General features: G+C 50.9%; 7 protein-coding genes across 7 annotated transcripts; 5 read left to right on the forward strand and 2 right to left on the reverse strand.

The window, feature by feature from the left end:
• Positions 1–218: 218 nt before the first annotated feature.
• On the forward strand, positions 219–2165 carry Aud_009346 (fungal specific transcription factor domain-containing protein; the record flags this gene model as incomplete). The annotated part of the gene is made up of 2 exons (XM_043294202.1): positions 219–1831; positions 1919–2165. The coding sequence occupies 2 exons, from the start codon at positions 219–221 to the stop codon at positions 2163–2165; spliced, it is 1860 nt and encodes a 619-aa protein (XP_043150137.1).
• Positions 2166–2370: 205 nt separating this feature from the next.
• Positions 2371–2649, reverse strand: Aud_009347 (mitochondrial glycerol-3-phosphate dehydrogenase; the record flags this gene model as incomplete). The annotated part of the gene is made up of 1 exon (XM_043294203.1): positions 2371–2649. The coding sequence occupies one exon, from the start codon at positions 2647–2649 to the stop codon at positions 2371–2373; it is 279 nt and encodes a 92-aa protein (XP_043150138.1).
• Positions 2650–3809: 1160 nt separating this feature from the next.
• Aud_009348 (NmrA/HSCARG family protein) lies at positions 3810–4862 on the forward strand (the record flags this gene model as incomplete). The annotated part of the gene is made up of 3 exons (XM_043294204.1): positions 3810–3983; positions 4040–4460; positions 4522–4862. 3 exons carry the CDS (start codon positions 3810–3812, stop codon positions 4860–4862), a joined length of 936 nt encoding a protein of 311 aa, XP_043150139.1.
• A 910-nt stretch (positions 4863–5772) lies between these two features.
• Positions 5773–6956, forward strand: Aud_009349 (SDR family oxidoreductase; the record flags this gene model as incomplete). The annotated part of the gene is made up of 6 exons (XM_043294205.1): positions 5773–5813; positions 5881–6105; positions 6170–6177; positions 6245–6396; positions 6450–6544; positions 6620–6956. 6 exons carry the CDS (start codon positions 5773–5775, stop codon positions 6954–6956), a joined length of 858 nt encoding a protein of 285 aa, XP_043150140.1.
• Positions 6957–7363: 407 nt separating this feature from the next.
• Aud_009350 (transcription factor domain-containing protein) lies at positions 7364–9511 on the forward strand (the record flags this gene model as incomplete). Its single annotated transcript, XM_043294206.1, has 5 exons — positions 7364–7447; positions 7519–7532; positions 7581–7967; positions 8031–9052; positions 9300–9511. 5 exons carry the CDS (start codon positions 7364–7366, stop codon positions 9509–9511), a joined length of 1719 nt encoding a protein of 572 aa, XP_043150141.1.
• A 213-nt stretch (positions 9512–9724) lies between these two features.
• Aud_009351 (2,4,5-trihydroxytoluene oxygenase) lies at positions 9725–10810 on the reverse strand (the record flags this gene model as incomplete). Its single annotated transcript, XM_043294207.1, has 1 exon — positions 9725–10810. The coding sequence occupies one exon, from the start codon at positions 10808–10810 to the stop codon at positions 9725–9727; it is 1086 nt and encodes a 361-aa protein (XP_043150142.1).
• Positions 10811–11214: 404 nt separating this feature from the next.
• Positions 11215–13258, forward strand: Aud_009352 (putative monooxygenase; the record flags this gene model as incomplete). Its single annotated transcript, XM_043294208.1, has 3 exons — positions 11215–11295; positions 11354–11477; positions 11733–13258. The coding sequence occupies 3 exons, from the start codon at positions 11215–11217 to the stop codon at positions 13256–13258; spliced, it is 1731 nt and encodes a 576-aa protein (XP_043150143.1).
• Positions 13259–14031: the final 773 nt, after the last annotated feature.

Here is a 14031-nt window from a genome sequence, read left to right on the forward strand (position 1 = left end):
CTCGCCCCAAAGCGCCTGTTCTCGACATCAGTCTGACCATCACTAACGAATATGATCCAAGCTGTGAGGCTTGTCAGACCAGAAAAGTGCGATGCGATCGAGCCAGGCCTTCGTGCGGGTGGTGCTCTCGAAATTCACGGGTCTGCCTTTACAGAGCAAGGCTAAAACCCTGGGTGAACGCTGGACACATACGAGAGCTTGAGAACAAAGTCAATCGCATGGAGGCGATGCTCACAGCCCTTGGTCGTCAGGTTGAAACCCATCGCACAGTCTGTCTATCCAGTGACTCATCCATGGTGCCCGGGTGGGCCAATGTGCTTGTGCCTGTCGATACTCCGCTACAACGACCCCAGCCCCCCAGAGCGACACCGACAGAGCCATGCCACCCCGAACCACCGTGCCATCATGACAGATCCCGGGCAACAAACACTCTCACAGTCTCATCACCCGAAGCCCCCAGAGAGCGCCTCTCATCGGCGTCGGATCTGCCGACCGCCGATCTGCTGTACAGCCTAATCGACCTGTACTTCAAGCATGTTAACACCTGGTGTCCTATTTTGGACCGTCAGGGTACCTTTGAGTTGTTCTCCACCATTCCTGGGCCTGATAACCCGGATTCCGTTGTCCTTTATGCAATTGTCGCTACTGCCTTGCGGTTCAGTCAGGACCCGTCCCTGACGCCACATGCCCGCAGACAATACTATGATGCGGCTAAAGCCAAGGTACTCCTTTGTGCTGTAGAAAATCCCTCACTCCAGTCCCTTCAGGCCTTGGTGATCCTCTCCTTTGACTTCCTCGGTTCGTCAAATGGCCCACAGACAACAAACATCATCGCCCTTGTTGTTCATACTACCCTCCAGTTAAATCTACACGTCGAATCCCCTCATGCCCTGTCTTCCTCCGTGCGGGCCATTGCCGGCTTCAGTCGGTTCCGCGACCGAATCTTGCCGCATCCCGACTCCTGGAGAGAAGAAGAAGGGCGCCGTCGTCTATTCTGGATGGCGTACATCTTGGAACGCTACGCTGCGGTTGCTACGGGCTCGGACTTTGTGTTGCCTGAATCTAGTATTGACCGCGCCCTCCCGTGTCGCTATGACCTGTTCTCCAGGAATCAGCCGGTAGAAACCCGCTGGTCCAGGGATCTGAGGGGCGCGGAGATTGTCATTGACCATCCCGAAAACCTCGGCAGCTTTTCCTACCACTGCGAGATCGTTCGTATTCTGAGTCGCATCCACCTCTTCCTCCAGACGCCGGTCGACATTTGCTCCCTGGCAGAGGTTCAGAAGTGGGAAAGGACCTTCCAAGAGTTGGATTATGAGCTGAATAGTTGGTTGGGGAGATTGCCGGGTGATTACAGTAACGTCTCGCAGCTCTGTCACTCGGATCCGACAAGCAAAATCTCAAACTGGATCACTCTACATGCCGCGTTCGTCACGGCGGTAGTGCGGTTGCACTCCTGTGCTGCTTACCCACCGGTCCAGTCGCATATCTTCCACTCTTCACTCAATGCATCGCAACGCTGCCTCGCGGCAGTCCGTAGTCTACACGGAATTGCCCAAGAGGTTGTGGACACCGGCATGCTTGACCTGATGGGGCCTCAATTTGCCCTGGCTTTATCCATCGTGGCTCGTCTCCTGCTCGTCCATACCGGTAGCAAAGGTGGTGTATTGGACCCCAGCTACGAATTCTTCATCTTGACACTTCAGCAGATGGGCCAGCAGTGGAGTTCAGCAGAGGACTGTGCCTCGATGCTACGAAAGATATCCAACCAAGTGCTGATGCAGCGCCCATCACAAGCTCCAGCTGCAAATGAGCTTGCCAGGATGCGGATGTATGTCCCCTAAGCTGTATGCGAATGAATAAATATTGCTTTCTTTTTTCCTCTGAAAAAAGAGCGGGGTCTAACTCTGACTTATAGGATTGCCTACCAAATCAATATTTCAGCAACTCGCTTCCCACATCCTGGGACCCTTCCCGTCAGGTCGCTCTCCATTGAGGACCTTGAATGTCTTGAAATTTTCGACTTTTTCAACTATCCTCGACTTCCGCCTGCCATGGCCGTCGTTCCCAGCATGTATAGGTTTACACACAATGTCGAGGATCCCATCGCAGCCAGCGATTACTCCCTAACCACACCACATCTGCCACCTAGTTCTCAGATATAACATGCATAGCAGAGACACAAATGGTGGGATTAGCCTCGAAATTCGATATTTGTGGTATTCTACGTTCAGACCTCCTGTCCATCTGTCTACTGGCTTTCTTGCCCGACGCCGGCTATTTTAGAGTGCGCATCTTCTTGTAGATTGTTATCATTGCATATCTCCTTGAATGGGCACATATCTGTCATATCAAATGAAAGAGCAACTCTTATGCCAACAATGCATCTGTCGTTTCCCCCTCCAACCCCATCGATCGTAGAAACTGGATAGACTCGGTAAACTTGGAATGGTTGCGGACCTCTCCCCATTCTAACTCCTCCACCATGATGCCAATCACGGCTGGCAGCACTGATGCCGCAGCCTGGGCGTCCAAAAAGGTCAAGCGGATGCGTCGTGCGAGGACATCCACTGCTCTCTGTGCGTACTCTCTCAGGACCGCGTAGCGGACCTCGCCATCAAGTAAGGGTAAGCGTAGCGCAACGTTCATGGTCGAGTCGGCAATCTTAGAGATGAGTTCACCAACAGTCTACTCCGTCACCAGAACGCGACCGATACTGTGACGGTCACTGTGAGGACAGCTGCGGGATGTCCCCAGACGCGATGCACGGAGAGTCATGATGCCATTCTGGCAGGAGTATACTGATCCCCGCAGCGCTGAGATTTATACCAAAGGAAAGTTATATACTGGTTAGGGAATCATTCATAGGCAAGCCATGGTCCATTTAAAGGCCATCCGACTCGTATTTCACTCCTAGACATCTGTAGATCCATGGTTTGGTTTCCTTTCTTCTCCGAACAGCCAACGCTAGAATACTTTAGCCAAATACATCTTCTCAAACACCCTCTTCCCTACAGATAGTGGAGCTGTCAAGCGTCAAGAGTCTCTACTGGAGAGGAGGGGTGGAGCCGCGATCTACGGCCGTCGGCGGGTCTCCCGCGCCTCCGTGTTCAAGTTCCGTTAATGTCTTGGAATAACCATTGGTTGGCTCATCTCGGAGCCTACAAGGAGAACATCGGGGCACGGAGCAGTAACTTGCCGCCTAGACAAGACACTGAGTGGCCCACCTATGATAGCAAGCTGATACAGTATGGCATTGTATGCAAGAATGGGGCTAATTTACCAATGGGAACCAATCCAAAATAATAGGATGAATTTAGCTGAAAAGATGAAAAGAACAGATGATGCGAGGACACGTTAGGGTGTCCTTGCTGACATGAGTAAGGGCCGTAGAGTGCTTGTAGCTCAGCTGGAGGTCGTTCTTTTGGTACGGTGTGACTAAACTGCTTAGTAAGTTCTTGGTAGTCATGTGACTCTTGTGCGCCCACCCACAGAAGCGGCAAGAAGCTTGTAGTGATTAATAATATGCAGGATGTTCGCATCATTCGGAGGCCGAGCTGACTACGCAAGGCACAGTTGGATAAAATAAGGTAGCCTTTTTATTCATAATCCTCGGCAGTGCCAAGACCGAGTCGTGACAATCATTTGTCATGACCAGGTTGATGAGGGCAATGTCAAGTCATGTATATCTTCAAGACTGAGGATAAAAGGACGGTATTATCCGCAAGAGCCATGTCCATCAACGAGATCTTCAATTCCCAACGACTCGACTTTCATCGACTCTCATAGCTATCAATCAATTCATCAAAATGTCCAAAATCATCACAGTCTTCGGCGCGACGGGAAAGCAGGGCGGTTCTGTCATCCGCACAATCCTGCAGGATGCAAAGCTCTCCCAAGAATTCAAGATCCGCGGTATCACCCGTGACGCCTCGAAGCCAGCAGCTCAAGCGCTGTCCAAGCAAGGCGTTGAATTGAGAAATGTATGCATTTCCCACCCACCAGACCAAACACCGAAACAATGCTGACTACCAGCAAGGCCGATATGAACTCGAAAGAGTCTCTCGTCCAGGCACTGCAAGGCAGCCACTCGGTCTTCCTTGTGACCACTCCGGCTTGGGGCGCCGCCGGTTCAGATGCAGAACTGGTGCATGGCAAGAACGCGGCCGACGCAGCAAAAGAAGCTGGCGTCCAACATCTGATCTTTTCTTCCTTGCTCAATGTCACCGAGACATCGGGTGGTCGGCTGAAACATGTACCCCATTTCGATCAGAAAGCGCAGGTGGAACAGTACATCCGGTCCATTGGTGTGCCGGCTACCTTTGTGCTGCCGGGGTATTTCATGAGCAATTATCCCGAGATGGGTATGCTGCGCAAGGGTGAGGACGGCGTCTACACCCTGGCGTATCCTGTCAGTCAGAACGCCAAGTTCCCACTGGTCGACATCGTGAACGATATGGGTAGGTGACAACCATCTCGAGGATATTGCATGGGAATAACGAAGGCTGATGATCTGCATAGGCAAATACGTCGCTGCGGCGTTGAAAAATCCTTCCGAGTCCCTCGGTGCGCAGATCCTCGTCGCCCAAGACTACTACACCCCTACTCGAATCCTCCAGGAGTTCGAGGACGTTACCGGACAGAAAGCTCGATTCGTTCAGGTGGACTCTGATACTTATAAGAGCTTTCTGCCCGGTCCTATTGCCGAAGAGATGCTGGAGAACCACCTCTTCATTGAGAATCCTGGTTACTTCAACGGCAGGGATCTGAAAGAGAGCAATGACTGGCTCGAGAAGGCTGGGTATCAGGCAACGAGCTGGAGAGAGTTCCTGGAGCGAAACAAAGCTGCATTTCTCCAGTAGTGCATGATTGGAGCTTCCAAATGGTAGTGGTATGGAGAATGAGTGTGGCAGGTGAAGCACATGTCATTTGACCATATCTAAGACCAGTTGAATGATCACCCGTTTGCTGAATGTTTAGAGCTTGAAGGAAAGAGTATATATGAACAATCATATCATTATGTTTGGTTCCATGTCATTTAGCCAATCCTGCACAGCTCTGGCAGAGCAAGCAACTGCTATGTATCAAAATATATAATTATCATGTTACTCTTCAAAGGATTATTATTAGCGCGGCTATTGCAACACTGCGCTGAAGACTACACTGAAACTAGAGGGCTCCTTAGGCATTCGGATTTCTGACATGCAGCTCCATGGTAGTTGCCCCTTTTGAGTATGTTTGAGACAGTCTATATATATCGCGTGAGTGTATCACTCATGTGTGATTCGTGGGACAGGAAGATCTCAATCCTGTAATCCACCGAAGAATGGGTCAAATTCTGAAACAAAATGATTTTTATCTTGGCTTGCTCTAGTCAATAGTGAAGTCGCTGCAGTTTGATGTCGTCTGCAAGTGTCCCAGATCGTCGTGCATATTCCAAAGTCCTCCGCGGAAGAACTCGCCTTCCTAGCTGAGCCACCGGCAAAAACATAGTTTAAGTACCATGTGATGCTCGTCGACATCATTCGATTAGTGATTATGGAACCGATATCACCATCTTCTTTTTCGTCCAGGCGATTCTTCTTACCCTTTTCAAGGACCGTCTGGCCGAGGTTAAGCTGAGCCTAGGCTACAATAAAAGACCTTCCCTGGTGCAACTTGCTAGATCCACTGCTCCTGATTCCTGGTTCTTCCACTGCTGATTCAAGGTAGTTAACATAAAGTTACCCTGCGGCTTTCCGTAGCTGACCGTGGCTTTGATAGGTTGACGCAATGCTCGATGCGGACGAAAGAAGAACAGTTGTCATAACAGGGTTCGAACGCATTGTCACCCTGGCCTCCTCTATATTGATATTTGCTGAATACTATGATGTGATTTAGGTGCTCCCCTGGAGGCATAGGCTACTCGCTTTGCTGTGCATTCAAAGCAAAAGGGCTCCGTGTGTTTGCGACCGCGAGACGACTTGAAGACCTTGCGAGTCTGGAAGCCAAAGGAATCGAGACGTTAGCACTCACAGTCGACGATCCGCAAAGCGTACTACAATGCTATGCCGAGATCGAGAGGCGCGTAGGTTCCAGAGGGCTGGACTACCTGGTCAACAATGCGTATGTGAACACCCGCGAGCTCCTGATTCCTTTGTCATTCAAGACTGACCGTTCGCAATCGCAGTGGTCAAAGTGAGAGCACTGACTATCAGAAGTGTTTGGGCTTTTTCTCGTCTATATGCTAACATTCTGCCTCCAGACTACACAGTCCCTGCAATGGAGGTAGACTTGCAGGAAGCCCGGCAGATTTTCGAGACGAACTTCTTCGCTGTGATATTGATGTGTCAAACATTCCTGCCGCTGCTCCTGAAGGCTAAGGGATCAATTGTGCAAATTGGATCAGTATCTGGGGTAAGCACGGCAGCCATGGAGCTCTACGTAAGAGACCATGTTGATTGCTCTAGGTGATGCCGTACGTCTTTGGCTCCGTTTACAACGCATCTAAAGCAGCTTTGCATTCCTTGAGCGACACGATGCGTATCGAACTGGCTCCATTTGGGTGAGTTTTCACAGCCCTCTTGGGATTCGCCTCTTGTACCGGATTGAAATCTCATCTTATGATGCGTGTCTACAGAGTCAAAGTCGTCACAATCATTACAGGAGGCGTCCAGTCGCGGATTGCTCGGGAGGATCGCCAACTGGCGCCAGATTCTCTTTATAAGGGCATATTGCCAGAGTACAATCGCCGCGTCCAGCACAGTCAGGAAGGTGCAATGAGCCGCGATACCTACGCGCAGAGCGTCGTTGCACAAATAGTCCGACATTCCGGTTCGAGATCATACAAGAAATGGCTGTGGGAAGGAAATAAGAGCAAGTTGATACAATTACTCGTTGGAGGGTGGCTTTGGTTTGGTCTCTTTGATTGGATGTTTGCGCGTATGTTTGATTTGAAGAAGTTGAAGAGGGATTGATCCGGTTGCTTGACAGGCTATTTTTGATGCCTGCCATCTTCTAGCGTAGCCCCAAAGGACGGAATGTCTCTGTGGTTGCCTTTGAATGTATGAAAGTAGCATTCCCATAGGCAATGCTGGTGCAGCGTCGAAGTTTGTCCGCGGAGGAACTCCATGTTTGATTCTGCCCAATGAGAGAGGCTGCAATGAGTGGATCCGAAAGGTGGCAATAACTTTATTTTTTAAATCATCTGATTTGCTAGCTTTGGTGCGGTAGTTAGAAAGACAGCCACGTCATGTGATATGAATTGTCTATCCCCCGCAAAGCCAACGAACGTCTTGCAGCCACAAACACAGCGTCGACCACCAGAGTCTCGAACATGCAGCAATTTATTTGAGATCAGGCACAAAGGGAGACCAATGTAACAATGTCTCCAGATGCCTCTAGCCGGTCTGACTCGACAGTAGCTCACGAACAGGACTCGCAGAGTCCTGGAGCTAGCAACTTGCGAGTATGTGACAAATGCATTTCGTGAGTGGTTCCATCCATATCCCGGATTTCCGCCTGACTAACCCTTTTCAGGAGAAAAGTAAAGTGTGAGTGCCTTGCTTGAGGATCCCCGTATGAGAACAATCGTCACTCAGATCCATTGAAGGTGATCAGAAACGACCGGTTTGCTCTCGATGTCATGAAGGGGGTTTTGCTTGCGTTTATTCGTCCTCCAAGAAAAAGCCAGGTCCAGCCAGGGGAACACGAAAAGCAGCGAGGCGCACTGCCAAGTCCCCAAAGACCACTCATCCATGCGTCGGTTCAGACCACGACAATGGCGAGCACATGCCATCATTCTTTTCCGACATCTTTGTTGCTTCTCCAGCGACGGGATTTCAGCTGGACGCTGATGCTGGCTTTTCAATGGGCGATAATAATCCAGATCCCCAGTCTCTCTTTTCCGGGTTGACACCGCTTGTCCCTGCAGCCGGGCCATCCGTGTCCTCAGAGCTGGGGATATCGCCAGAGATGCAGGCGAAGCTGTAAGTCCTGCTACCAAGCCATATTGTTTTGAAATTGATGACAATTGCCTCAACCTTGGTTAGGGTCCATGACTTCTTCGACTTTGTCCATTATTCTATCCCATTATTTCGGAAAGAAGAATTTCTCGGGCGCTACGAGAACGGCACGATCAACCGTTCTCTGCTGCTTACTGTCCTAGCTGTTACGGCAAAGTCTCTCGGCCTACCGCACGGTTGGCAGGTAGCCAATATCGATGATTGTCTTCAACAACTGTTGAAAGACGACCCATTGGGCGGCCCAACCCCGCCCGCCATGCTGCTGGACGCGTTCCGGCAATGCTGCCTGCTCGCATTTTATCGTTTCCACCAGGGCCATGGTGGGGATGCATGGGACTATATCAGTCGTCTCTCGCGCAAAGCCCTGCGATTAGGTCTGCATCAGCTGGATTCCACTGATCGGTACAACTCGTTTGGCGACATCTTGGCAAACCCAGCCAATCTGGAAGAATGGAGATATGTTTGGTGGTGTATCTACTGCTTGGACTCGTACTCAAACATTATGGCAGCCACCCCATTTGTTCTGGAAAAGGAGAGCATACGGACCGCCTTGGTGGCTACTTCTCTAGAGGGCTCAAGTGATAGCCCCGTTAGTAGTCGTGTGACGCAATTTCTGCCCACAGATACAAGGGATCTGTGGCGCATTTCAGCGGAAATGGGCTCTCCTGATACCCCTGCCTCAAATTTCAACATGCACATCGTCACAACTACTCTGTTAAGAGAAGCAGCAGCTATTTTTCGGTTAAGGAGGCAAAACCCGTCGGAAGCTCTTCGAGACCGACGATCTCAATTCGGAGATCATCTCTCGGCCGTAGTGCTTTCCCTGCCTCCACAGTTTCTCCGCGAAGCTCGCAACGCTTTTGCCAATGAATCCAGTGTAGACCATCATGCACGGCTTGTTTGTCTAATTCATCTGCATGCGGCACGACTTTTGAACACAATCACGTTTGATCTGTCGGACAATTCGGCGTGGACGTCGTCGTGGGAGCGATCGCTGGCCCACTCCGAAGACATTGTGGCCGTCATCAGAGAATGGGACAGCCGGTACTGTTCGACTGTCGATCCAGCCATTTGTCTCATTGTATTCAGTACCTTGATTCTACTCTACCTACATGAAATACACGAGGCCACGCCTGGAATGCTTGCCCTTTCTGAGAGACTCCAGGCAGAGAGGGACATACTACTGTTGTTTTTGGAACAATTTGCCCGAATCTGGGCCCTTCCGAGGTCACTCAAAGGCGGGTCCAATATTTACTTTTATTTCGTTTTCTTCCAACATTGGCTGACTTCTACCAGCGTCGTTCGATAAATTCGCTAGTGTCGTCCATGGTCCACTCTCCTCCTACGACATTGGCCAGCTCCTGATACAAGTGCCTGGACCCTTTCGGCCATGGAGGGGACTCCTAGGTCTCGCGCCAAATCCGCGGGACCCGTTGCTCACTCCACAGGAACCCGTGATTGACCTTTCCGGGCTTGATTTTTCCTTCGACTTTTTCTCGCCTTTATGATGCTTGGGTCTAGGGGTTGAATTGCCCTTAACAGAATCACCCTTGCTGCACTGTTGCCGTTGGCGTTCTTCATCTCCGGGAATGCCGTTGCATGCCGTTATGGAGCTAGTATGGGACAACGCGTACATTTATACATCAATATAATAATATTACATACCAGCCAACATGACCTTAGACCAGAACATTGCTGTACCTCAGCAGAAGGATCCCATCCTACCGTGCCTTATTGTCTCCAAAATCCTTCGGCACCTCAGGACCCCAGATGGAGATTGGCCCGACAGGTTCCCTACGAGTGGGATTATCCTCATTCACCACGTCTCCATCCGCGTAATGCTCGATCTTGAACCCACTGCTATCATACCAATAATCAAAAATCTGACTGCCCAGGATATGCCGCCCTACTCCCCAAACCGACTTCCACCCTTTCTTGGCAAGATACCGGTGCCCCATGAGCTGCTCGTCAAAGTCCGCCACCTCGAACGAGGTGTGGTGGACGTACGTCTCCCGAACGTTCGGCGGCGCCCGCTGCAGGAACAAACTGTGGTGGTCTGAGAACTCCGCCCCCAGATCCAGATGCATGAAGGTCAGGACGTCGACGTGCGGGAACTGCGGCAGGTTGAGAACATCTGAGTGAACGAAGTTGAAATTCGACGTGTAAAAGTCGAGCTCGGTGTCGAACTCGCGACACACGTACCCGTAGTGGCCGAGCTTGTGCACCAGCGCAGGCGCCTCGCGGTACCGCTGGAACTGGCCGAGCCGTTTCTTCTGAAACGGCGTGTTGTACGGCCCTTGCGACTCGTGTGTCGCGGAGGGGGGCTGGTCAGTTGACGTGTCGACGCTGCGCTCGGTCTGCCCGTACACGACGTGGAAGAAGGTTCCGTTCGGCCGAGCGAAAGTTATCATCTTGCCGCCGCCGGGGGCCTCGTCGAGGTCCTTCAGGACAGCGCCCGGTAGCGCTGCGGCCTTGTTGAAGTTGGCCTCGTCCTTGGCTACCCAGGCGCCCCCTAGGAACCGTGATCGGCCGGTTTTGCTTTGCGAGGCAACGTAGACGTATGGGTCTTTGCCGTACCCGCGGTAGTAGATGGTATTTCCCTTACGTTCTGCTGGGATAAAGCCAAAGTCTTTGGCGAATTTGTCGAATTTCTCGACATCTTTATGTTCGAAGTAGACGTGTGCGATGCGGGATAATTGGACTTTGGACGGGTTGTTGGTCACTGTAGGGATTGAGGACGGTGGGAGGATCCAGTCCTGCCATGATTTGGGCAGACGGGCAATCACGTCGAGGATAAATAGAGACATTGCTCCTTTGGAATTGCGATGTGCGATTTACCAATGTCCCGTGGTATTTAGGCCTGATAGATGCAAGCTAAGCTGTATTGTTTTTCTTCAATCCTGGAATGATTCTAGATAAAGTGCAAGAATGAAATGAAGAACTGTCTTATTTCTAGATTATATCTGGGTGAGCTGAGACTAGTATGAGCTGTTAACCTCGCCATCTCATGTGTTCCCGCGGGAGAATTCCCAAGTTACGGACATCAAGACTCGCCGCGGCACAACTTCGGAGGTCACTCAAGGTATACACACCCTGTGATTTACACACTATGCAAAATGTTAATATGTTCAAGCCTGGTATCAAATAGTTGTAGACTATCATATACTTTCCTGACAGTCACCGTTTCACACTCTGCATTTCCAGTTCTCCAATGAATACCGACGTTGTTATTGTTGGCGGCGGCCCATCAGGCCTGACTCTAGGGCTTGCTTTGGCAAGACACCAGGTTAAGGTATTGAGATATCTTATATTACCGCAATCGCTGAGAAATCAAACTAATTCTGTTCAAGTCCATTATTCTTGAGAAAGAGCATGATATCACCCATGATCCCCGAGGAGTCGTACTCACAGGTGATGCTCTTCGGAGTCTATGGACACTAGGACTGGGGAAGCATGTCTCCTCGATAGGACAGGGTCGGTGCTATATTCAAGCTTTCAAGCATTTTCAAAATCAGTAACTAATGTTGCCTACCTGGTAGAGCTGCACTCGCTCAATTTCCACACAACTACCTATCAGAACGAACCTTTCTACAAAACCATACTTGACTTTGACGCGCTCGAACATGCTCTGCCGAGTACCATCTTGCAGAGCCAACCGAGGCTTGGTAGGATTCCTGAGCTCTGAACCTCGTATAATTTACGATAGATCAAGTCTGACTGACTGTGCAGAGTATTTCCTCAGGCAATTGGTGGCCTCCTCAGAACATTGCACCCTCCAATCATCCTGCGAGGTTATTGGACGCGACGAGCACGCGAACGGAGTGACTGTCCACTACCTCGATAGCGAAAAAACACCTAGCCAAATTCACGCCGCCTGGCTGGTCGGTGCAGATGGGAAAAGAGGCATCGTCCGCAAACATTTCCTTGAGCCGTCCGCGGGTGTCCGCCAGGAACCGGGGATCTTCGAGTACGAAGGAATTTGGATAGCAGCCAACCTCAAAATCACCCTCCCCACGCCGCAAAGCCACCCCGACCTTGCGCTGTGGGCGGCTGGACTTGACCCAGAGTCGGTATACGACCTCTTCTGGCCGGCAAACTGGCACTTCTGCCGTCCCCCAGGGAAGCCCATAGCCTGTGGTCGATTTGGTCCGCATTCGGAGCGACTGTGGCGTCATGAATTTGCGGTTCCAGAATGGAACGACTCCATGGATGCAAGCGCCATCTTTTGGGAGAATCTGATCCCGCTCATCACCCGGAAGATCCGGCCGCTTCACGGCGGCTGTCCCGTAGAGGTGACTTTTCCTCGGGATTGTATTGAGGTGCTTCGCTGTCGTCCGTTCCGCTTCAGTCACCGCGTGGTTAATAAATGGTTCGCCGAACGGACCGTTCTAATTGGTGATGCGGCACATGTCTTCCCGCCGTTCGGCGGGCAAGGAGTGGCATGTGGTGTTCAGGATGCGGTCGGGCTAGCCTGGCGATTGGCGGTCCTCACCAAGGTCGGCTCACTTTCGCACTCGCAGGCTCGACAACACGGTCTTCTTCAGTCCTGGGCGAGTGAACGTCGATTGGGCACTGACAATTCTGCTCGGCTGACCCGGCAAAACGGTGAGTTGTGCAATAAGGAAAGCTCATGGTCATTATCGGTTCAGCTCGCCTGTGTGAACATTGTCCAGGGGTTCCTCGGGGCCCTGGGGATGCGTTTGGGGCCGTTTGGGAAAGACAGTCAAGGGTACCATGGTTGTGTCGGGGGTGGCTTCACTGCGGAGCACGGCGGAGGGTTCAAGCTGGGCCAGGTCTATGTTCAAACAAGTCTTCCTGATAGTTCTACCTCGAAGGTCGAGCTGTCTGACCAGGCGCTGCGGCGCATTCCTACCATTTTGACTCTTCTTGTCGTCGCATCCACCCAGTGCTCCAAAACGGAGCAGGAACTGGTCGCTCTGCTTCAGGTGCTTCGGCAATCTGGAATAGATCCTTCTGTATTATCGGAGATGTCGATTTTGCAGTTCGATCCTTCCGACTCATCTGACCACCTCTCCGGTGGGAGCCGGTGGCCTGTTTCTCGTGTTGCCTCTGCGGACCTTCTTACTGGGTACCCCGTCCGGCCAGGATATAGCTCCAGCCAATTCATGCGCCGCCTTGGTGACTCTCGCGCTCGATATGTGATTGTCAGGCCGGACAACATTGTTTTTGCCATGAGCAGAGACCTAGGTGGCCTGAAGAGTAGCTTGGACGCGCTGGCAAGGAGTCTTTGTTAGAAACCGGCTGATTTGATCTCAAATTTTCCGTGCTATTGCTACTGCTTGCTCTATTGTCTCATCCTATCCTGCTGTACAGTATCTGCAAAATCTAATATTACAAGAAGCAATTCTTCATATTCAAGTGTGCATTATCCCAACCTGCCAGAGGCCTTGAACATTATTCCACGGTTCATCTACTCTGATGTACACAGGGCACCTTGCCAGAAACTATCCAAGACCTATAGATTGGCAGAGACGACATTTCATACTGCTTATAAACTTCGGATGTTACATTTATTTCTCAGCCATGAAAATAGCATTCTTACAGGATAATCCAATCCGTCCGTAGTGATGTTCACCCAGAATCGAGGTATTTGCGTGATCATCCTGCTCATAATTCTCTACTCAATTTTGATGTCGGTCATACCTATGCTGCAACGGTTTAGGAGGGGAACTAACGGCAAGGAGTTGTTGCGCTTAAAATAGGAACCTCTCTGCACTGCTGACCACAAGAGCAATCCATACAATGGATAAAATTGATTCGGCGACATGTGGTAACTCGTTTATTTCATCTTCAGTAGCATCGCGTCTTTCGTAATCGGCCGGCATTGTGTACACCCCGACCAGGGCCGTCGACTTAGAGGCGTTTATCTAGATGAAGAGCTCAGAAGGGGATTCTTGCGAGTATGATTGAATTACGGCGGCCAAATTTAGATGAAAATATTTTCTGGATAAATTTCTGGGACTGAGCGTTCGTCGAACCCTGACTCGACCAATGTACCAGTACCGGC

The sequence above is a fragment of the Aspergillus udagawae genome (genome assembly GCF_001078395.1).
Source record: "Aspergillus udagawae IFM 46973 DNA, scaffold_7, whole genome shotgun sequence".
Taxonomy (NCBI): domain Eukaryota; kingdom Fungi; phylum Ascomycota; class Eurotiomycetes; order Eurotiales; family Aspergillaceae; genus Aspergillus; species Aspergillus udagawae.